The following is a 24,236-nucleotide window of genomic DNA, read 5'->3' as shown; positions in this document are numbered from 1 at the left end:
ACAATACATTCCAGGCAGACTGAGCTCAAAGGCTTTTCGGAAACTATTCAATACCTAGTGATAATACACATTTCTCTGAATGAAGGAATGAAATGTCCTGAAAAAAAAAATGGAGTTATCCTGACATTATTTGGTAATGGTGCACTACAGTTAAACTAATTGAAGCATTTTATTGTAGAAGAATTATATGGAATACCTGGTCTTACTAAAGCATGGTCACTAAACAAATGGCTATGAACAAATCAAAGTATAGTTTGGTGATTTCCTCCAGCAGCTAATGAATTTTAAGGAAGAACCAAGTCTTATTTCACATGTAGGGGGAGGAAGCAAGAGAGTTCTAAAGACAAGGTACATTTCCTTGAAGTCATATTCTGATAATGAAAGACATCTTAGGATCCATTTGTAGTGCACGTCAGACAACTTTTTACCATTTCTTGGCAGCAGGGTATCCAGCTAGAATGTTCAAATGAGTTCTTCTTAGACTGGCAAGGTTCATGATTTTCTGTGTTTCAAACACCTGCTACTTGCTATCTGAAAAGTGTCCCTTCTCATAATCACTGGATGACAAGTGAGTTACAAAGACATCATCCAGTTAATTAAAAGCATAATAGTAAAGCACTTTCTCTATTTTTAATTTCATTCATCTTTTTAATATGGCATTTTCCAGTAGTTTGAGTTAAAAGAAGAAACTTTTCCCACGGAATAAATCAGGATCCATAAAGTCGATTGCTTTATATTTATTATAAACTTTGTAGTCCTTTTTTATGCTCTTCAAAGCCAAAATATTTGTGAAGGAATGTTATTTCAGGAAGTTCTTAACACAGTGAAGAGAGCTGCTCACACTCACTTTTTATAAATACCTAGATTTGCATATTATAAATGTAAAAGGCTGGCTGATGAAGACAATGATCTTCAGATCTATGCTATATAATCAACGATTTTTTATGTTTAATATCCTAATAGATAATCTCTGATGTTGAATCACCATCCATTTTCATGCATCTGAAGCAGTGACTGGATATTTGTAAGAGTATAGTTTATTGTCAGCTCCTCCACTCAACAGCAGCTGGTTGATGGAAAAAACAAACAGAAAATAAATGAATAAAATTCACTTATGACAGAAAATAAGCTAATCAGAATGGCTTTTTTTATATTAAGAAAAACATTATTTACTTGAGTGACTTAAATTACAAGAACTAATACTTGAACAAGTCACAACCTCAGTCTGCATTACTACTATTAGTACATTATAACCTTTATTAAAAATGGGATCACTCTACTTAAGCTGTGTTGATGTATACTTCTGAACTTTCTATGAAGAAAAGGTTTGCAAAGAAATGAAATGAAGTGAATGAGACTGAAAGGGGAATATCTAATGTACCATGAATTTTAAGGATATTAGACCATTATTTGTAAGTAAATGGTTCCTATCAAATGCAAGTCAGTCATCTCCTTGTTGAAGAAGGGTTATTTTTAGCAACTGCATTTAGTATATGTACTTGACGTAATGAAATCACATTTCTTCAAATATTCAGTAATTGATTTTTTGCTGAGAATGACTTTTCCCCAATATTAATTAGTAAAATTTAACTGTACTTTTAAAATTTTAGATAACAATATGTAATTCCAAAGAGAAAAAGTGCATAAAAATAGCTTTCTTTTAAAATTATTAATAATATTAATTCATTTCTTATTTGAATTGAGACATATGTTGAACTTTGATATTAAAGTTTTCAGAATGTTTATCAGAAATAACTGAAATTGCTCAGGCTATGGTAACAATACAAATACTGGATGCATTTTATCAGTTAATGTCTTTGTCCTTTCATACACTAGTCAATTTCTTACCCCTTCTTCTGTCCAATCTACACAAAAAACCTTATCTTCATGAGCAGCCAAATCATAGAGGGGGGCCTTGCAACTAGAAAAAGACATGTCATATTAATCTGATAAATATTTACATCATTATATCATTAAATAAAAGAATATATCTGTGTACACACACACACAAATAAAGTCACTCAAACTTGCAGAAGAGAATAATCTCTAAATTCTGAATCCTTGTTAAAACACATCTCTTACTCTTTACAAAAAACACAGTAAGAACTTCCAAAGAAAAAAAGCTTCAGCATTTGAACTTTACAGTGAGTAAGACCTTTTAAAATACACACAGAAAGTCTATGGACCCTTTAGGGTCCATACTCTACATACACAGGGTCCTACTCTAGGCCTGGATGGTGTGTAAGAAGTCCTAAATATACTCTTAATTATGACACCTGTAACATTATTATAATACTCTTAGGAAGCAAAAAATATGCCTTCATATCTAGTCATCTTTCAATTTGTATATTTAATTAATTTTGTATTACTGCACAAAATGAAAGTCAAGTAAATAAATGTTTTAAGTCTCTCCTATTATGTTCAAAGCTGGGAATACTAAAACAAAACTGAAACGGTCCCCACTCAAAAAAGATATTACATTCTACTGGGACAAGAGCAAATACAAGGTAATTTGAGGAGGGAGAGAGCAAGAACAATGGGGAGGTAGTGGAAGGCTCCATAGAGCAGGTGGCACCTGAGCTCAGCCTTGAAAGAAGACAGGACTCTGAAAGGCAGAGATGAGGGAGGAATCCATTTCAGGCACAAGGGACAGCTTATGTGAATGTTTGGAAATAGGAGATGGCACGGCAAGCATGGAGTCTAGTAGTAGAATCTGTCTAGCATGAAATATTTGTGAAAGTGAGTAGCAGGAGATGTGTCCAGAAAGGCAGGTTTGAACCATACTGTGGTAGCCCTTAAAATTAGGGGAACAAACTAACCACTCAAGCATTTCTGAGGAGGGGTATGGGATGATCAGACCTGTGCCTTAGGAAGAAAGATTATTTTGACAACAGCTTTATGGAGGATGAGGGAAGGAAGAGACTAGAAATGGAGTTGTTATAATCAGGAAGTTATTAGAATAACTGCATGAAAGCCTCAAGGGGGTAGCAGGCAACTAGGTAAAAAGGAACAGGTCAAAGATACATTAGACAGAATGTGGCAACCCACTGGATATAGGGGGTAAAGGATGACTGGGAGCTGACAAATCCAGGTAACTGCCAGGATGGTGCCCTCAATAGAAATAAAAAAGGCGAAAGGGAGGATTTTTACTTTAGAAGATAATTAATGCAATTTTGGACATTTGAATGCTGACAGGTCATCCATGTGCAAGGGTCTAAAAGACAACTGGAGATGCCTTAGAAAGAGCTAAATGGCAAAAATTACGATCAATCAGGAGAATTTCATAGTTCAAGACTAGGAAGGTGGCAGTGTTGGTTCGTGGTGAACTTTGAGGGGTGTTAAATGAAGTATTATAGAGAAGCACAGATCATGGGAGCTGAGAAGGTTGATGAATTCAGAATCCAGGGTTTTTGAAGGGACATCTTTGTGAATATTTAAGTCCACTAGTGTGAGAACAGGGGTTAGGGTAGAGATAAAAGTTGTGAATTTGGAATAGAATTCCTTGAGAAAGGAAGGAGAGCTCCTCAGAGGCTCACAGATCACAATGACAATGCAAAGTTGGGTATCATTGAGAAATGTTAGTGGGAAGCAAGGGAAAGAGAAGGAAAGGGGACCAGCATTTATTAAGCATCTACTGTGGTGCCGGGCACTGTATGAAGCAATTTACATTATCTCATGTGATCCTCACAACAACCCTGGGAGGGAGGTGCTATTATGTTCCCAATTTTACGGTTGAAGAAACTGAGGCAGGTAGAGTTTAAGTGACTCTCCCTGGTTCTCATAGCTAGGAAGAGTCTGAGGCTGAATTTGTACTTGGGTCTCCCTGACTCCAGGCCCAGTGCTCGATCTAATGAACCACCAGCTGCTTCAAGAAGCATACCAATTGGAAAATGATAAATGTTGGAGGATGTGGGAAAATTGGGATACTAATGCACTGTTGGTGGAGTTGTGAACTTATCCAACCATTCTGGAGGACAATTTGGAACTGTGCCCAGAGGGCTATAAAACTACGCATAAGTTTGATCCAGCAACACCCCTACTAGGTCTATGTCCCATGACTGTAAAAAGGGGGGGAGAGACCTATTTGTACAAAAATATTTATAGGAGCTCTTTTTCTCATGGCAAAGAATTGGAAACTGAGGGAATGCCCACCAATTGGGGAATGGCTGGACAAACTGTAGTATATAATTGTAATGGAATACTATTGTGCTATAAGAAATGACGAGCATTTGCATTCCCAGGACTTAGCACAGTGCTTGGCACATAGGAAAAATTTAATGAATGCTTGTTGATTTTTGTTTCTTGTTTTCCTTTAGTACAAGAAGACTGCCTTACTCATATCAAATTTTCAAACAACACTAAGTGAATTAATTGGTCCTAAAAGTACTATATGTCATCTTTCCTCTAAATTATAAAATTCCAATTGTCTAAATCCTTCTTTGTTGATTTCATTTAAAAAAATATTTTCGGGAAAATGCTGATTTGGGACTTGAACTTCTTTGGATAAAACTTAGCTTCAGGTTTCATTTGAAAATAAAATGGGTCTTCTTACTAAGCAAAATCTCAAAGGATAGGGAAAAAACTCAAAAGGTCATCTCCTGAATTTCTTACCCTCAAACTTTAAAATATTGTAGTATCTGTTATGTTTCATATTTTTACTGGTGTGGGTATTAACCAACATTGATCCTAACTATTGATCTTAATCCTGGTTAGGATCATATTCTTTATTTTTAGTGTAATTTCCAAAAAATGCTTCACAAAGGATTATCTCATAAATTTGGAGACTTGTACAAGTAGAAGAATTATAAAGAAATGCAAATACACAGTATTGTAGCAAAATCCTAGAAAGAATTACCCACCTGGCAGACTTTGCTAATAACAGAGTGAGAAGAGGGAGTGAGTCTGCAGGACGTGGTAGCAGATGTTGGAAGATAGGGGCTAGGGAGTGGCAGAGTTAGGGGGAAAGGTAGCAGGGGAAAGGAATTTGTGCCTTGGCAAAAGGCAACTATGAGTCACTGAGATGAGGGGAATAGGAAATGGTAGTTTGCTACCAGTTGACAGGGACACTCAATAAGAATAAGGGTCTATGGCTTTCTGCAAAGATGTGGTAAGGGAGACCACTAATTTTGGGCAGCACAGGATGGGACGAGCACTATACCCTTCTGTCCTCTTCATCACAATCCTTCAAACAAGTTGGTGCTGAGAGAGGAAGTATGGATACTGATGAAGGCCAGCAGAGTCATATGAGATAGTATGGTCAGGCTAAGCAGCCAAACATTTCTGGCTGGCAGAGAGCATGCTGGGACAAAAGATATAGTAACTACTGATTCCACACAGAAGGGGCATATGTGGAGAAGGCCACAACTTCTAAAATCCAACAGGTGCCAAATATTTCTGGGTGTCAGTGTTTGACTTCCCCCATCCCCTCAACCTAAGCCCCTGGTGGTGATCAATATTTAAGGAGGGAATGATTTCTAGATCAGGGGTCAGAGCAAACTAAGAACTGAAGAGGGGTGGGGGTGTGCGTGTGCTATTTTTGTATGTGAACCAAGACTAGTATTTACATTTTTAAATATAACAAAACTTTATTTTAAAATGTAAAAAACATTCTTAGCTCTAGGGTCATACAAAAACCAGCAGCAGGCAGCTCCAGACCTTAGTTTGCCAATCCCTGCTAGAGACAGTAAAGGTTGTGATGGCGTATGGAGGAGATTATTAATTTAATGCCTATTCATTATCTCACTTGCTTTAGGAATATCTAACAAATATACTAGCTATGGCTATTTCCACTAATCTCTATTTCTCTCTTCTCTGCTCATTAATTTGAAGCCTGGGTAGATGTGCTGCACATATATGTATTTTTAAAAATAATGCATTGATTAGTATTAGCTTATTTAAGAGAAGATATTAAAATGTTAATTTTAAGAGGACTATGTAATATAAGAAAAATATATCTTCGATGGTTCTTTGTTTTTAGTAGTGGCTATTTCTCTGCAAAATGGACTATCAAGAACTTTGTACTCATTTGCCTCTGAAACATCAAAGTGCTTCACTTCTCTCTTATTTTGGTGGATAATCAGGACACTTATTTAGCAGTCCTTAGAAATAAGGTTTACCTTCTTGTATCCCAAAGCTTGACCATGTTATCCAGGGAACCTGAAATTAGTTGCCGTTCATGTGTGGGAGACCATTTAACTGATGTCACCCAGTTATTATGGGAGGTTAAGGATAATAACACCAAGGAACCATCTGAATAATGAAAATAGATAAAAAAAGATTTAATTAGTAAACGATGAAAGACGTCAGCATGAAAATTTTAAGTGTTTATATAAAACCCACATTTAATTATCTATTTAAAGGATAAAGAAAAATGTGTGTCACTCACATAAGTTATTTTCAATAGCTTACAAAGGCTCACCTTTAGTTCGGGGATCCCACAACCTGATATGTCTATCAGAGTTCCCAGATGCTAAACGTTTACAAAGTGGGGAATAGGAGATACAGTTAAATGCTTTATTTCCAGTCTGAAAAAGAGAAAGAAAAAAGTTGTGAAAGACCTCCAACACCACCTGGTTGTCTTAATACCAAAATCAAAGAGAGCTACTTAAATTAATCTCTCACCAAAGTTGACTTAATATGGCCAGTTTCAACATCCCACACTCTAATCGTATGGTCCCACGATGCACTGCAAACTTCATCAGCATCTGACCAAAGCACTGAGAAAACTGAATTATTATGGCCAGACAAAGTAACGATAGGAGTCTAGAAATAAAGCAAGACCAAAAGGCTTTTTTCATTTCAGAGGAACAATCGTCAGTTCACCAACTAAAAATTGTCCATTTTTCTGTACATCACAAATGTCAACATAACTGAATTCTTACAGATCTCCAATTCTTTGATTCTATAAAGGAAGGAAACGAAACCACTTCAAGTTATTGCTTAAAAAAGAAAAAAACAACCATTTTTTAGGTGCATCACCAAACGACACTTTATCTCTAACCTCTTCAGCTTTAATACAACCTATCAGGATGTTGGAAAGCGGCTCCCTGTATTGGGTGGAAACTTGGACTAAAAGATCTTTGCTTGCACCTTTCAATTCCGACTATTAAAATTCCTCGGAGAGAACTATGAAGTGAATGATCTTGATGAACAACATAACTTCCCTCCTTCCAGTATAGAGGTTTTGGGCCATACCAGAGCTTCTCAAATTTTGTGGTTTCAGGACCCACCCCTAAAATCTTTTGTTTATGTTGTCATACCTATCCATATATGCCAGACTCAAAATTCAAACATCTTTGTATTGTGATAGTAAGTCTTAACCTTGCAGACCCCTGGGAAGAGTTTTGGGGACTTCCAGAGTCCCCAGATCACACTCTGAGAACCCCTGGACTATACTACAGATGTAGAATGAAACATAAACTGCCAGATATGGTCAATGGTTGGGTCTGTTTTTCTTAATTATATTTTTTCACAAGGGAAGGGGCATAATGGGGAGAGAGAAATAAAATTTTAAAAGAAAAAAATTTTAAGTATGTACATACTTGGGTCAGAAAAAAATTTGGGAGTGAATTAAAATCTTGAATAAATTACCACACTCCTCAGTATAATAATATAGTCAGACAAACTTATTTATTATTATACTGAGGAGTGTGGTAATTTATTCAAGATATATAATAATATAGTCAGATAAATTTGTTAAAATATTATTCAAGGCTTTCCTAGTAGGTCAGTTCTATCTTTCATATATCAAAAAATAATAAATAAAAATGAAAATAAGCAGATCCAAGAACCTGTGTTAGCAGCCTTTCTGTGTGCTCTTGCTGTTGGTCTTACACAGTCACAGTAGCTGCTAGCAACATTACTGTTACATTTGGTCACTAAATATTTATTAGATGCCTGCTAAGTGTCAGACATTGTGCAAGGTACTACAGATACAAATACAAAAAAAGAAAGTCTCTACCCTCAAGAAGCTTACAAACTAATGGGGGAGGACTACTCACAAAGGTAGTTGAAATAAGGTGAGGGAGGAGAGAGATCCCCTATGTGAGACCATGATGGAAGAGTCAGAGAAATCCCAAAGTAGTGCAGCCAGATGAGAAATGAGGGGATCATGAGAAATTCTGTCCCAAGAGGCTGGGAAAACATAACTGAATATAAATAAGAAGAGCATGACTGTAACCCTTTGTAGAAGGGAAGAACATAAAGGAGAAAGTCTTGGGGAAAAGCTGTGGATGAAGGTTTTAACATGGGCTCACAAACTAGAAGGAACTTTAAAAGGTATTGAGGACAGGTGCTTAACCAGGGTTTGAGGTACCTAATGGCAGTTAGCTTTCAGAGGCCCAGATTGTTTCTCCCTATCAACCACATCTGTCATTCAATTACAGAGACATAAAGGAGTAGCATCCATATTTTCATCATCAAAATTATTTCTCTTAAGCAACTACATAGACCTAGGTTGAATACTATACCAAATGGGAAGATATCCTTCATGTACTAATGTCCAGAGAGCACTCATCTAAAGCTACCTCAAAAAATACCCAATGAGAAGTCATTAAGGCAACAGGGAAAGCCCTAGAAGTGTGGCTGTGGCAGGGAGGTACTGATAAAAAAGGAACTAAGTTGGTAAATCCCACGAAATTTAGTTATACCATGACTCCTTAGCATCAGAATGTATGAAGGAATGAAAATTATTGACTAACTGGTAATACGATGGCATTATTCACTGAAATAGCAAAACTCAGAGGAGGAAACGAGTTTGAAGGAAAGATAAGGAGCTCTATCTTTGACATGTTTAACTTGAGTAAAAAGCTAGACAGAATCTTTTTTTTTCCTGACAATTTTCTCTGTAAAGTACTTCAATCAAGGGCTTCTGCATAAAAGCATTAATAATTTACATAGACATAGGCTTAAGCCCTACAAAACAGAATTAGAACCTTAGTTTTTTCATCTACAAAGTGATATCTAAGCTCTCTTCCAGCTCAAACGCTCTATGACTCTAATGTTCTAATTATACACTTGCCCAAAAAAGGATGGGTGGGAGGGAAAGAGAAGCAACTGTGTTCTTTGTAGAGAACACTCAGAAAATCTTTTTGCTTAAGGATTCTGATCAGGGACATGAATCATGCAGTAATGTGATCTATCACTGGCGAAGAATCCAAAAACACAGTAAAGCATTTTCCAGCTCTAATTTCTATTCTACCAGATGCGATGATCGAGGGATTTCTTATTTCTTGGACTGGCTGACAAATTCCTCTACAAGATCGTCCCATCTACAATTCAATAAGCATCTTTAAATGTAGCCAAAACAGACCATTCACCTGTTTCATATAAGCCACCATCTGGGCCAGTTGGCAACAGTGGTATTGGGAATGGTACTAATAAGGCCATGACCACATACCAAAGGCTCCAGTGTTAACCCTGGCGAGTTATTCTAAAGATGTAAACTACTGGTAACAAGGGGCAGTGGAGTGAGAATGTACAGATAGGGGCAGCTAGGTGGTGCAGTGAGGAGAGCACTGGCCCTGGAGTCAGGAGGACCTGAGTTCAAATCCGGTCTCAGACACTTGACACACTTACTAGCTGTGTGACCTTGGGCAAGTCACTTAACCCCAATTGCCCTGCCTTCCCCCCTCAAAAAAAAAAAAAAAAGGAAAAAGGAGAATGTACAGATGGTTCAGGGCAAGTTTATCACGAGCACCTGAAAAGGTGAAAAATCAAAAAAAAAATTATATCCTAAAAATACTATCAAAGGAAAGAAGAGTACATAACATGCCAGCTAAAGAGAAACAGGTCAGATATTCTAACGATGATATTGACAAGAAACATCTTCATCTAATGAGATGATTTCCATAATCTAGCCCATGGACAACAACTTGATTTCAAACACTATTTGCTGGAACAAAATTCTAGTACAACAAAGCATTTGGACCTGCAGGCTTGACTATAATTTGATGCCAGATGGTCAGAGTACAGTCATTCTCAAATGACCATTTATTTCTGGTGACTTCAGTGACACAACCAGGCTCTTTCATGGAGGAATGAAACCCTGAATCTGCAAGCATGAGCACATGGTCTTCTACACTTGGGTGGTAAAAAGAATCAGAACACCTAGATTCATTTTAAATTTTCCGCTACAAGATAAAATTGTGGAAAATACCTTAGCAATCGAATGATCCATATGTAAATTAGGGACAATTTTTTTGTTTTTTTGTTTTAAATTTCAAGGAGGTACTTAGATACCACAAGATGGTGTTTATAATACATTTTCTTAGCAATAAAGTGTTATTGTAAGTTGCTAGGAAAGACCACAAAAGGAAGGATTCCTGAAAGAAGGGATTTTGGAAGACGGGTTACAACATATGCATTATGACATATTCTTACCGAAATATAAAAGAGATGAGTTTGCTCTAAAAACTATATGCATGCACATATATGTGTGTTTGTGTGTAACACATGGCATATCTGAGGCCACATGACAGCAGTTTCTCCCCAAATCTTACCCTTGTTAATCCCAGTTGCTCTGTTCTCTGTTTCTTTCTAGGCTTGTTTGTGGGATCATCTATTTCATCTGCTTCATTTGAAGGGACTGAAACACAGAATAAAATTTGATGTCTTTTTTTACGTTTATAGGCTGTATACACTTACTTAAATCTTTTAAGTACACTGATTGAATTGGAAGGTCATTTGTAGGAAGGAATCACATTTATAGGTCAATGCCAGATAGAAACGTTCATGGCACTCTGTGGAGCAAAGATGCTCATTGTTTGGAGGATGTCTGAATAATCTGTAGTATATAAATATATCATCATTGCTCTCTTAAGAAAATAACAAATATGAGGCATTCTAAGAACTGTGGTAAGATCTGTACAAAGTAGTGCAGTGAAGGAAAGAGAAGCAAAAGAACAAATACACTATGACAATAATAAATGATAACAACTTTTTGTCGCTGTCGTTCAGTTGTGTCTGACTCTTTGTAACCCCATCTGGCTTTTTCTTGGCAAAGACACTGGAGTGATTTGCCATTTCCTTCTCCAGCTCATTTTATAAATGAGGAAACTGGGGCAAACAGGATTAAGTGACTTGCCCAGGATCACACAGCTAGTATGTGTCTAAGGCTAGATTTGAACTCAGGTCTTCATGACTTCAAGACCTGCCCTCTGTCCCACTGCGCCACAATCTAAATCCTCAACAACTGATAATACGCCTTTCCTCTCTCAGCAAAGATGGGGACTAAAGCCAACTACATTCTCAAATGAACCAAACTGTGAGGGGGATTACTTTTCTTTATTTCGAGGAAAGGTCCAATCTCAGGTCAGATGAAAGGAAAACCATTGTGACCATGTTGCATAAATATTTTTTTAAAATCCCCAGCAAAAGTTCAAGTTTCTGGATTTAAGTTCCATAAACATTTGGGAGATAGTGCTTACTGGTTATTTTCTCCTCCCCACTCCCCACATTCTCCCTTCTTTCTAACTTCCCTATCACTTTTGAGGGCACCACCATCATCCAGTTACCCAGGCCAGCATTTTGGGTGTGATGCAATGAGCTACCCAGTCCTGACGCTTCTACCTTCATAAAATCTTTTGTATATTTCCCCTTCTCCCCTGACGCTGCCACTACCCTAGGTCATAACCTCATGCCTAGACTATTGCAATAGCCTGCTGGTTGGTCTTCCTGCTTCAAATCTCTCCTCCTATAGTCCATCCTCCACTTAGCTATCAAAGCAATCTTCCTAAAGCCCAAGTGTGATCACATCATCCCCCCATTCAGTAAACCCTAGTATCTACATATGGCCTCCAGAATCAGACATAAAATCCTCTGCTTAGCTTTTTAAAGCCCTCCGTAGCCCAGCCCTTTCCTACTCCAGTCCTCACACCTTACTCTCCTCCAAATACTCTGTAATCCAGTGACACTGGCCTCCTTGCTGTTCCTCACCTAAGATACTTTATCTCCGATTCTAGGCATTGTCACTGGCTGGTCCCCCCAGGCTCGGATCTCTTGTTCCTCTACACCCCTGCCTCTTCATTTAAGTGCCACCTTCCACAAGAAGGCATTCCCAGTCCTCTTCCCTCTGCTATCATCTCCAGTTTGCCCTGTCTATATCCTATTTGTACATTGTCTCCCCCATCGGACTGGGGGCAGGGGCTAGTTTTGCCTTTGTCTGTATTCCTAGAGCTTACTGCAGTTCTCGGGCACAGTGGGCATTTAATAAATGCTTATTGACTGATGGACTCTCCCTGTGTATGTGTATGTACACACACACACACACACACAATCCATTTTCCAAAAATTTTAATGTGCTAAAGCACACTTAAAAGCTAAAACTGTCTTTTGGTTGGTGATTAAGAAGTCACTAAAAAGACTCCAAATTGCTAAAAGGTACAATATTATGCAAATTCCTTGCTATCAGAAAAATCTAATTAAAAGAATGCCAAATAAAGAGCCGAAGTATTTAGGAAAAAAATCTGAACAGAAAAACATTTGGTGTCCTTCACCAGCTAACGGTATAAAAGAAAAATAAGGAAAAATAAGAAGTACTTCAAGTCTAGCCCTTCTTCTTGACTGGAGGCACATCATCACCCAAAAGTTCAAAGTACAACCCATGCTTCCTTGTCTTCGCTCTAGGTCTAAGGTGGTGGGGGACAGGGCCTTCTTTACAAAACAAACACACCAAAAAACCAGGAGACTGAGGAGTCGAGCAGCTAAGTAATGTCTCTCAAGTCACAGGCTTCCCATTTCAGATGCTCTTTCCACTATCAGTCAGTGGTGCAACAGGCAACGTACTCCTGCTCCACAGAGTCTGTTCCATCACCTCACAGGAGAAGGGTCTCTCTTGTGTTTGCTCTTCTTAGGCAGCTGGGTAGTGCAGTGGTTAAAGCACTAGACATGTCACTTGGCATGTCTGCCTCAGTTTCTTCATCTGTAAAACGGGTACACAAGAGCACCTCCCTCCCAGAGTTGTGGTGAGGACAAAACGACATCACATTTCAAAGTGTTTTGTAAATCTTAAAGGAAAGAGCCGAGCACTTATTAAGCACCTGCTGTGTGCCAGGCTGTCTGCTAAGTGCCTTACAAGTATTCTCATTTGATCTTTACAACAACCCTGGGAAGTTGATTCTATCTATTGTCATCCTACTTTATAATGCAGGCACAGGTTAAGTGACCTGCCCAGGTTCACTCAGCTAGTAACTGACTGAGGCTGGATTCAAACTTAGCTCTTCCCGACTCCAGCGTGCCGCACTCTACCCACCATACTGCCTGGCTGGCGGCCTCAAGACACACAAGTGGCTACATTTCATAAACAAGCCACATGTAAGAGTCAAACAGTGCGGGCCTGAGTGGAGTGTATGGGCCTTCAGGGTGTGGATTTTTGATACCTATTCTGGTTGCTCAGAGACATTTTTGGTTACTCCTGGCTCCTTGGTAAGTTGAGATTGCTGCATGAATGACCTCCAGAAAAGAAAGCTGCTACTATACTTCTTTTGTATTTCCCAAGGCAGCTAGAGTAATACTAAACATACAGCAGCCACTCAATAAATAATATTATATTAAATTGACAGGGGCTAGACCATTCCTGGAATACAAAGTAAATTAACTAAAATTTTGAGGAAAAATGAAAACCTTGACATAAATATCATTTGATGACATAAGGCTCAAGCGTTCCTTGACATGTAATTTAAAATTTTTTAATCTTTTTGTCAACTTAGGTCACCAGAGTGGATGATATGTATTTTCAATTCAACAAACACCTAAGTACCTATCCTTTCAAAATGACTTAATATGACATCTAGATGAATATTAAAAGAGTTCACTTACCCGCAGACCAGATCTTTAACATCTTATCCCAAGAGCCACTGCAAAACTAAATCAGTGGAAACACGTCATCAAAAGAGAAGATTACATACTATCTCCTTGAGCTGACATCCCTCCCCCATACCATTCCAGCAATTTAATTAACTGAAATATTTTCCCCTTAATCACAAGGCAGATGTGCTGTCAGCACTGTGGTGAATAAGTTCAACTAGACGAAAAGATACGTAAAACCTTTATCATTTCAGCATCCCATTTTAAAAGTTATACACCTCAACCTTATCTTGCCACCAAATTTCAATTGTTCCATTAACTAGAAGAGGAATAGTCTTTGTCTTATGATGCTGGTATTCCTGCTCACTGACTATGGAGTAACAGGCATAACCACAGAAGGTTAAGTTAGAGGAAAAAAAATCCCTTGACATTTTGAGCAAGCCCCTCATATTCTAGCTCAGTAAAGGAATCAGTCAGTCACCCACCCACGGCTTACTTTAGTCCCTGTGCTATTGACAGCGACAGATTGCACATTTGCAGCGTGGCCTCGGCAGCAGTGAAGAGCTTTCACTTGGTTCCTCTCCACATTCCACTCCCACAAGAGGATGGTCTGGTCCATAGAGGCAGTGAGAAGCAGGCACGATGGCCTGTCTGTGGCAAAGAGAACATGAGGATAAGCAACAGTTGGCTCTGTGGCATACTCTGGAGCCAAAGAATCGTCCTTGTTTTAGAATGAATCTGAAAAAGCTAACAAGATCACCTGTGTGACTAATTTCAGAAAGAAAAAAGTTGAATATAGACTGCAAAGAAGATACTTTTTGTTCCTATGATAATATAATGACAGAAACTTGAAAACATTGATGTAGCAGGTGATTTTTATCAAGGGACTTAACTGCTGCCCATTTATTAGCTTTACCTTTCTTCCTAAATGTTCTGGGACTGACAGTACTCAGGGTGCTAGAAATGCAAATTAATTTTTCTGCTGTGAGTTTTTTTTCCCCTCCAATCCCACCTGGTACTCCTTAAACAGTACAAAGGAACTGACCTTTCTTCACCCAGGCAACATCTTTTACCACTTCCCTATGTCCAGCAATTGTCATGAGAGGCTTTCCTTCTGGAGACCAGATCCGAGATGTCTTGTCATAGGAGCCAGTCAAGATCCTAAAGGATGTAAAAAGAAATGATTTCCCCTCATTTTGAAGCCAGGTGTGCTTCCCAGGACAAATCCTTGAGAATAGTGTTTAAGCCAGGGAATCTTAATCAGGAGTCCATGGGTCACTTTGAGGGTCTCTGTGAACTTGGATGGGAAAAAGTAATTATACTTGTATTTTCACTAACCTCCAACTGAAATTTCACATTCCCTTAACTACAGGAAACAAACATTACTCGTGAGGCATCCACATGCTTCATCAGATTGCCAACAAGGACTATGATACAGAAAAAGTTAAGAACACCTAATTTAAACAATGTTCTCTACTTATTGACATTAAGAATTCAAGTTGCAATTTAGTGAAACATCACATTTACAGGAGAGTGTGTGAGAGAGATTGATAGCTTCGCAATATCTCCTCTACACAATACCGAATGGTCCAATACATTTCTGTATTTGACATCTGCATCGAATATGGTTCATGGCAGTGGCATCTAACTGAAATAGAACAGGGTCTGCTAAAATGTGCAGAATGATCCCTGCAGGACACATAATCACTTAGAAGATCAAAAGTAACAGTCTCTGTGTCCCACTATATTTTTATTTATTTTGTTCAATATTTCCCAAGTACTCACAAGTTTGGCACCTCTGGTTTATGGCTATCCACACAATTCTCAGAAAATTTTGGAGGCATTCTGAATCAAGTGCTCCCCAAAGTCTATGACTTGCGAGCTCCCATGCACCAAAAGAAACCCAAAGACATCATGCTTGATTGCCAAGTGCTGACCACAGGTGAATGAAATGATCTGGAACACAATCTCTCTTTGGATGCCGTAACAGAATGTCCCTGTCTAATCAAAACAATGTCCCAGCTCTCAGTGAAATCCTACAGAGAAAAACAAAGGCTCTCTCCAATTCTAAAACCTCAACAAATCCCCCTTGTGTTTATCAATGGCCACATAAACTCTGGGAGAATCTGACAAAGGCGGAAAAAAGTTTCAACTTTGACAGTTTTTGAGATATAATAGTGAATTATACAATATAATACACTGTGTATTGTAGGATGACGGGACTGAGACACTGCCAGGGAAGTATGTGCTTCTAATGTGCTTTGCCGTTTTCCATACTCAAAGTCTGCCCCAAGTTACTCACTATTTTATGTGACTGATCATAACAGCTTATCTTACATAGTCCTGTACGGTAACAAAGGACTTTCTATGACTCTTCTAATTGGATCTGCACAGCAGCTCTATGAAGTGGCTAACGTTAGTATCATCACCTCCATTTTACAGAGAAGGTGTCCTGGGTGGTGAATGGCAGAGCTTGGACTCTCACCCAGTGCTTTAGACCCCCTAGTCCAGCTTCCACAGCCATACTATACCATTTCCTCACTGGGCTAGATTGGTACCCCAATGATCAACACTTTCAAAATGGCCTGGAGAATAAAGTCTGCCTCTTTAAAAATTTTTTCCCTCATAAGATAACTGGACCATATAGAGCTTAGACCTATGGCCTTAGTTTTCTTAACACTTGCTTTAGCTAACTGAGATAATTGGCTTAGGCACTGGACCTGTGCCTGACAAGATCAAACAGCATCATTCCACAACAAGAAAGGGCAGCAAAGTAAACCTAGTTTTAGCAACTTAAGATTTTGCAGAAACTTTTTTGAACTAGAGCTGGAATTTCACTAGTATAGGGAAGTCCAGGTGAGGAAAACTCCCTCTATTAATCCAGAAAAGAAGCTTATATGCAACTTTAAGAGTCTTAGAGAGCTACTGACCTGGTCAAGGTCACACAGCCAGTACATGTCAGATGTCAGATGTCAGACTGGAAACACAGGCCTTCTTAACTACTCAGCCAGCTCTGTGTCCACTGTTCAATGCTACCTCTTTAGGGAAACTTGTTCTTACAAAATATAGTTATGAAACAACAACAACAAAAAAGAAAACCCAAGATCCAGAGAAAGCCACACATAGCTGAGCTAAACAGAGAAATAAATAACAAGGAACCTTCGGTAAAATGAGAGGCAGCACAGTAAATCTGATAAGAGCATGACAGAAATTCAAGGTGTAACACAACTGGCAATACCATTCTGCTGTTCCTTCAATTGAACTGATCCAGTCATCATGGACAATACATTCTTCAGGCTGTGGTGCGATATATTTCTCCAGATACTCAATTTCCACTACTTCTTCCTATTCACCCAAAGAAACAAGAAGCTTATCAGGAAAAGAGGTAAGTTAAAAAAAAAAACAAACTACACACACCTATTCCCAACTTTTTTCAGCCTCAAAGGCAGGCCACCTTTAGATAACATTAGAATCCTTTCCAAGGGGGAAAATATTTTATGATCCAATTTGTAGTTATGCAAAAGATTGAACAGTTTTAAAACAAATTTAAGTTTCATTCTTGCTTGGGCCTGTATTACATCCTGGAAGTAATTTAAAGAAGTACACCACCAGAAAATCTATACTAAAGTAACACAGGAAACATAATAAATGACTAATGAACACTACAGCTATAAGCAATGTAACTGAAATGTCTAAATGAAGGTAAATGAACCTTCTTTTTCTGTCTATATGTGTTTCTATTGAACACTGTGAAGAATTTATTTTGTATAAATTTATATAGCATGTGTGTGTGTGTGTGTGTGTATCATATATAAATAATAAATGTAAATTTATGTTCCAAAATGTGTCAAAATCAAGGAGACAGAAGTCAGAATCAGAGAAAGTCTTCTGGGGAGAAGAAATGAACTAGGAAAATTTGTTTGCTGAAAGATCTCAAGGCATAATGAGTACATAGTGTATACAATAAATACTTAAGCAATGCCAGAGGAGAATCAGATATAGACAGAACCTGATTAAATACCTACAAATTTCACCATGATCATGAGAATCAGCTACAGTGTGACACATGATTAAACCTTAATGACACAAACTAGTTAGGAGAATAAAGTCATTACGTAACAATGCCTACTCAGAGGAAAACATCTAAACTTACTGTTGAGATGTTCTCTAGTTCCATATGCTTAATCAAGGGCATTCGCAGGAACTGACCCTTAATAAGGAAATCAAACTCCACATATTTGTGGACTTCTGAAACAAATAAAAAAAAAATTAACATATTTCATATGTGAACATTTTTCCTTGGGGGCTAAGTCATTAATGTGTTCAGTAACAGTGTTTAAAAGGAAATTAATAATTACAAATAATCAGAAGTATGGACAATGAGATGAATTTTGAGTTAACTCTGTCAACACAATTATTCAGGGGTTGATACTTTAATTATTCATGCTTCTATGAGGAAAATTAATATTATGCTATACCATTTGATAATCAGAAACAACTGAAAAATAATAATTACTCTGTACTCCACCCTATTCCCCATTTTGTCAAACCTCATTTCTTAGTCTAGCCCAAGACAGAAACCAATCCAACCAAAGATGTGGCTGAATAATGTGGCCCAGCCCCCAAGACATTTGCTTGCTAACCCAGGACCCTTATTTCAGTTTGCCTGTAAACAAAGAAGCAGGGCCCTGTGCTACTCTCTCCGGGTCAAAGTTTGGGGTGATTTGGTCTCCAAGGGGAAGGCTAAGGGGGAGGATCAAGGGAGATCCTGATTGGGGTGGTTCTGACTTTCTAGCTAAGACTACTAGAGGCAACTGAGTCCCATAAAGGAGTAGTATTCCTTATTGTCAGAGAGTATTCCCTATTGTCAGAGAGGGGTATGCCCAGCCACACCTGAATGTCAACCCACTTTCCCAGCTGCCGCTAACTGAAAGGTATTTGGTTTGTTTTTTTTTAACAACCCTGCTCTCCCCTGCCACTCACCCCCTCTCCACCTCCCCTTGCAATCTCCATAAATATGATCTCTTCAATCCCCTCATGGTCACTGACCCAACTGGGTGGGGGTAGGAGGGATGGACCGAATGCCAATCTGACCCATTTTATTAACAGCTATATGAATCACTGTTAATAAATTGTTATTGTGCCCTGGAGAAAGTGGTGCCTCAGTTTACCTTTGTTCCATTTTTACTCACCACAGCTGTTTCCCCCTTCAATAATTGTATTATTCATGAGCAAAAATCATGCAAGACAGAAGAAGTAAACCTCAAAAATCCTGTTGCTTATTTGTTGCTTTGGTAAAGACAAAGATAAAACCAGCAAACCAGATAAAACCAATAAAAATTATTATCAACCCTAACCTTTAGGATGCTACACCAGCTAACTATTATGACTTAGGAGAGGCAAAGGAAATAAATCATCTACCTCACTAATCTTTCCACTTGATTAGGACTTTTAGAAAAAGGTTCTTTTTGGGACTACCAGACTTTACAAATATCATAAAGAATGCAAGTAGAAGGTCCTATAGTCACTCAAAGGTGAGTGGACATACCTCCTTTACGTTTGAAAAGCAAAATAAATAAGTCTCCAGGCAGAAAGATTATTGACTAAACCACAATTTATAATTATTTGCAATAGTAAGTGCTTTGTTCCTAAATGATCTAGTGTATAAACTTACAAAAACATGATGACTAAAATGAAAATTTTATCAGAACACTACAATGTTTCTTCCAAAATATGTTTGTAAAATAGCCTGCTAGGCTAACAAACACACGTAGTAACTGTATTTTTGCAGTCACAAAATGTATGTGTTTTTAAAGAAAAACAAAACATTCAACAAAATGTAACTGTATTATAACCTGTTCTAGATAGTCTTTTAGATTATAAAGATACTCACCATTTTTGGCTTCCAATAATTTATTGATAATGTTACTAAGATCAGAGATTTCAGAGGCCGCAGGGATAGAGAAGGGAACATTGTCTACTGCATATCTATAAAAAGAGAGAATAACGTATTCTTTACATGAACAAGGCAAACTGAGATAAATGCGCTTTGCTAATTTTATCATACATAATGTTCTAGAATTACCATACCAGACAAGTCATCTAACAAAGATCTGAAGGTTTTAATGTGCTGCAAGATAATATCAAGCAATCAACAAGTGTTTATTAAGTGCCTGCTACAGGCGTAGCAATGTAGACACAAGTATAAAGAATTAAACAGTATCTACTTAAAATGAACATACATAGAAGAATACATAATAAATATAGGTAATCAATACAAATATAGACAAAGCAGTTAAATCGAATATAGTTTGTTTGGGAGGGAAGAGACTAGCAGTTGAGGGCTCAGAAAAGGCTTCACGCAGAAGATGTTTAGGATGTGTCTTACAGGAAGAGAGGAATTCCAGGAGGCTGAGGTAAAGATGGGAATGCATTCCAGGCAGAGCAGATACATGGAGATGTGTCATGCGGGAGTAATAGAGAGAGAAGGCCAGTCTGGCTGCTTCGAAGAGTGCAGCAGAGAAAATGACATCCAGTGAGGCTGGAATAGGCAGGCTGGGGACACGTTGTAGAGGGCTTTAAACACTAAACAGAGGAGTTTCTATTTTATCCCGTAAGCAACAAAAAAATGACGAGAAAGCTAACAGGACCTTCGGGCGCAGTAAGAGAGTCAGCATTCAGGTCGAAGGAGGTACTGGCCCCACTCTATTACTTTACTATGGTCAGACCACATCTAGAATAATGTGTCCAGTTCTGGGCACTACATTTTGGGAAGGACAGTGATGAGCTGGAGAGCATCCAGAGGACAGCATCTAGGATAACATAGCCTTGACTTTAAGCCACATGAAGTCAATGAATTGAAAGAACTGGGAATGTTCATCCTAAAAGAAGGCTGAGTGGGCAGAGGGAGGGGAATAGGATAGCAATCTTCAAGTATATGAAAGCGCTGTCATATAAAAAAGCGATTAGACTTGTTCTGCTTGAAAAGCCATTGATGAAAGCTACCCAGAACAGATATATAAGCTTGTCATACAGAAAACTGCCCATTTAGAAGCAGAAGAGGCAGTTTCAGGACTTGGTTAGTCTTCACTGAAAGTGAAAAAAAGGGTGGATGACCATTTGTCTGGTTTGATGTAGAATGGATTCTTTTTCAGATACAAGTGAACTAGATGATTGCCTCTAAAGCCCTTTCCTCATCTGAGAGTATGGGCTTCTCATTCTATAATTTCAAGGGTGCCTCTAGGGTTTTCTGGCTAATATCTAACACTTTCCCCCTAAATCTGACAAATATTTACTGAGTATTCAGTTACTGCCTACACAGTACTATGCTAGATACTGGGGATGGTACAAAGAAGTATAAGAAATAGTCCCTGCCTTCAAAACAATTAATTTGGGGAGATAAGATATACACACACACACAAAGTTAAATAATAGTGTGATACAGGATATAAAAGATTAAGAGTTCAATGTCTGTTACAGATCAGTGGTTCAGTTATATGAATGTGAAGCCACATTGATTTGCAAGGATAATCATCACTAATAGAACTATGTGACTATGACATGTCTGGAATCTAGCACACCAGCATAACAATAATGTTCTATTTTGTTGTTGTCATTTGGTCGTTTCCAGCTGTATCTGACTCTTTGTGACCCCATTTGGGGTTTTCTTAGCAAAGATACTGGAGTGGTTTGCCATCTCCTCCTCCAATGAGGAAACTGAGGCAAACAGGGTTAAGTGGCTTGCTCAGGGGCACGCAGTCTGAGGCTGGATTTGAACTCAGGTCCTCCTGACTCCAGGCCTGACACTCTATCCAATTTGCCACCTAGCTGCCCAATGTAAATCTTGGTACCAATAGTTGAATGTAGAAGATCAGTACGTGGCTTCTCAGTCTCAGTGACATTAAGGAGACAGGGGTGGAGAGGGAAGGGGAAAGGATGGGAAAGAGAACAGAAAGGAAAGTAAATAAGCATTTAAGTACCTAGTACAAATCAGTACCTACTGTGCTTCAGGTACAGCATTAAGTGCTTTTTACAAATGCTATCTCATTTGAGGGAGATCGTTGTGGGATCAAGTGGTCCGGGCCTAAGGTTTCAAGGAGGAGATGGGACTTAAGATGATAGTTTTAAAGGAAGGATAGGATTTAAGTAGGGGAGGGTATTCTAGTCAGGGAGAAGAGACTGGGGAGGGGGCAGTGTCAAACAGGGACCACTCTAAATGTGATGAATAGGACAGGAAGTTGGCTAAAATGGAAGGCACCAGAAATCTCCCCTCAACACAAGCAAAGACTTCAAAAACAAACAAAAACCAAGGAGACACACAAAGATGTTATGCCACAATCCGGCTCCAACCTATTCTAGCAGCCTCATTTCACATCACTGCCATTCATGAACTCTACTTTTTAGTCAAAATAGAAAGCTCTTCCCTAAATTCAACTTCTCTCCAGAGGCCTTCCCTCCTGCTCTCACCCTTTTCTGGCCTTGTAAAATCTTTATCTTCCTGCAAATTCTAGAATTGATGGGGTTTAGACTGTGGGAACCCCCTTGAACCCTGAAAAAATTTGGGTCCCATTTGTTTGAGGGGGGGATAATGAGGTTTAGATTGTGGGAGCCCCCTTGAACTCCCCTTGAATCTTCCCACTAGATGAGGCGTTTGCCTGAGACCATAAGCCTTTCATTATTGCTAGGTGCAAATCTCTGGAATAGGTTACTCTAACCTAGCCTAGCCCTCCATCCTTGATCTTGTCAAAGTGTCTATGCCTCCATGAAGGTGCTCAGATTCAATCGAATCTTGCAGGCTTGTGAAAGACAACTCAATATGACTAATCTTTGTTTTCCTTGGCTGAGAAGGCTTGAGTCGATTTCTTTCGGCAGGACCCCGCCTGTCGGTATTTTGGGGTCTGGAGCACCCCTCAACCCCAAACCTCATCAGAGCCACCTCTTCTCTTCCCCCACAGTTGAAGGGAAATACTGGAGAGGCAGGAAGAGGCTAGATTAAGAAGAGTTCTGAATGCCAAACAGAACATTTTCCTATCCGATCCTGGGGGCAGCAACTAGGAGCCCTGTAGTTTATTAAGGAGGGGTGACAAGATAGGTCCAGGGCTTCAGCGAAGTCACCTTAAGTGGCTGAATGAAGGATGAATTGGAGACCCACCTGCAGGGCTATTTCACAACAGTCCAGGCAAGAGGTGATGAGGGCCTGAACTAAAGTGGGGGCAAGTTTCATTTTTGACCCTGTATTCCCAGCACCCCGAAAAATGCTTTAAACAAAGTGGGCACATTGGTGAAATAGCTCAACTAGAATCACGCTGTATATGTAGGGGTGGGAGGACAAGGAATTAACCAGGGCTAAAAACCGGCTTCGAGGAACTGAGAACACTTTAGCCTTGAAAAGAGAAGCCTTGTCTCCAAGGATCTCGGGGGTCTTGCTCGCTGGCCCTGGGCTGCCTAGGAGCAAGGGCGTAAATTATAGAAGGCGGATTGTGGCTTGATGGGAGAAACTCCTCAACCAACAGAACTGCCTAAAAGTGACATTTATTCTCTTCCAAACGTATACAGCAGGGGACGGGGGAAGAGACAGACTGATGCCAAGCCGGGGAGGGGGTGCCACCGAGAAGTACCGTTCTGGTGGCGGTCACCCTTACTTCTGCGCTCCGTGACCGCTCGTGCACTACAGAAGCGCAAGCGGCCAGCCCGGCTTCTTCGGAGCTTCCTGCTGGAGCTCTCCCTACCAGCATGAGACCCAAGCCCGGGGTCTGCAGAGCGGACCACCGCCCCCTCCTCCCAACTTTATTCTAGAGAAAAGGGACGCGGAAAACGCGTCACCCCCCCAACCCCAAATAAAAAGTTAAAGCAAGTTTAACAACCCAAAACAGGCACCCACTCCTCTAGCCGTCACTCCGGACTCCTCCAGAGTGGGGCGGGGGGCGCCGGCAGAGAAGAAAGTGGGGTAGCCCGATACTTACTTTTTGTTGTCGGTGAAGAAGCGCGTCTGGAGCTGCGCCATGGCTGGGATGTAGGGACCCGACCCGCGGTAATAAACGAGGAGGGATGGGCGCTGCTGCGTGGGGTGAGGGGTTGGGTCTGTGCGGGATCGACCCGAGCCCTCTCCTAAACTTCGCGAGCAAGCAGGGGAGGCCGGAAGAAAGTGGGTCTGCTCGCCACCTCCGACCTTGGTACCAGCAGAACGAGCAGCAGCAGCCAGGGGCGGGGACAGGCACCAAGCACGTGGCTGCAGCCGGGCGCTACCGGGGATGCTACGAGACCCAGACCAGAGAGTTCGACTGACGATCCCACGAGGCCACGATCTACTAGTTAGGTCTCTTCTTAAAAGGCGCCGCCGTCTTGTCCCCACGCTGTCAACATTTTTTGTTTTTATTAGCTGGTTTCTTCCATTAGCTCCAGGCAGAGATATTATATCCCTCAACTTATTTGTC

The 24,236-nt window shown here is 39.6% G+C and overlaps 1 protein-coding gene across 2 annotated transcripts; it reads right to left on the bottom strand.

Annotated features, from left to right (window-relative positions):
* Positions 1 to 202: 202 nt before the first annotated feature.
* On the bottom strand, positions 203 to 24,002 carry WDR12 (WD repeat domain 12). 2 transcript variants are annotated; one of them, XM_036753177.1, is made up of 13 exons: positions 23,766 to 24,002; positions 19,697 to 19,791; positions 17,957 to 18,051; positions 17,042 to 17,148; positions 14,849 to 14,964; positions 14,300 to 14,454; positions 13,816 to 13,861; positions 10,500 to 10,585; positions 6,622 to 6,762; positions 6,419 to 6,524; positions 6,117 to 6,249; positions 1,849 to 1,921; positions 203 to 1,066 (listed from the first exon to the last, which is right to left on the bottom strand). In XM_036753177.1, the coding sequence occupies exons 1-13, from the start codon at positions 23,804 to 23,806 to the stop codon at positions 995 to 997; spliced, it is 1,266 nt and encodes a 421-aa protein (XP_036609072.1). In that variant the 5' UTR covers positions 23,807 to 24,002; the 3' UTR covers positions 203 to 994. The 2 variants fall into 2 exon arrangements, with proteins under 2 accessions (XP_036609072.1, XP_036609073.1); XM_036753178.1 differs by having other exon boundaries at positions 17,957 to 18,048.
* Positions 24,003 to 24,236: the final 234 nt, after the last annotated feature.

This window comes from Trichosurus vulpecula, chromosome 4 (genome assembly GCF_011100635.1).
Source record: "Trichosurus vulpecula isolate mTriVul1 chromosome 4, mTriVul1.pri, whole genome shotgun sequence".
In the NCBI taxonomy this organism is placed as follows: domain Eukaryota; kingdom Metazoa; phylum Chordata; class Mammalia; order Diprotodontia; family Phalangeridae; genus Trichosurus; species Trichosurus vulpecula.
This window is presented reverse-complemented; position numbering and strand designations above follow the sequence as displayed.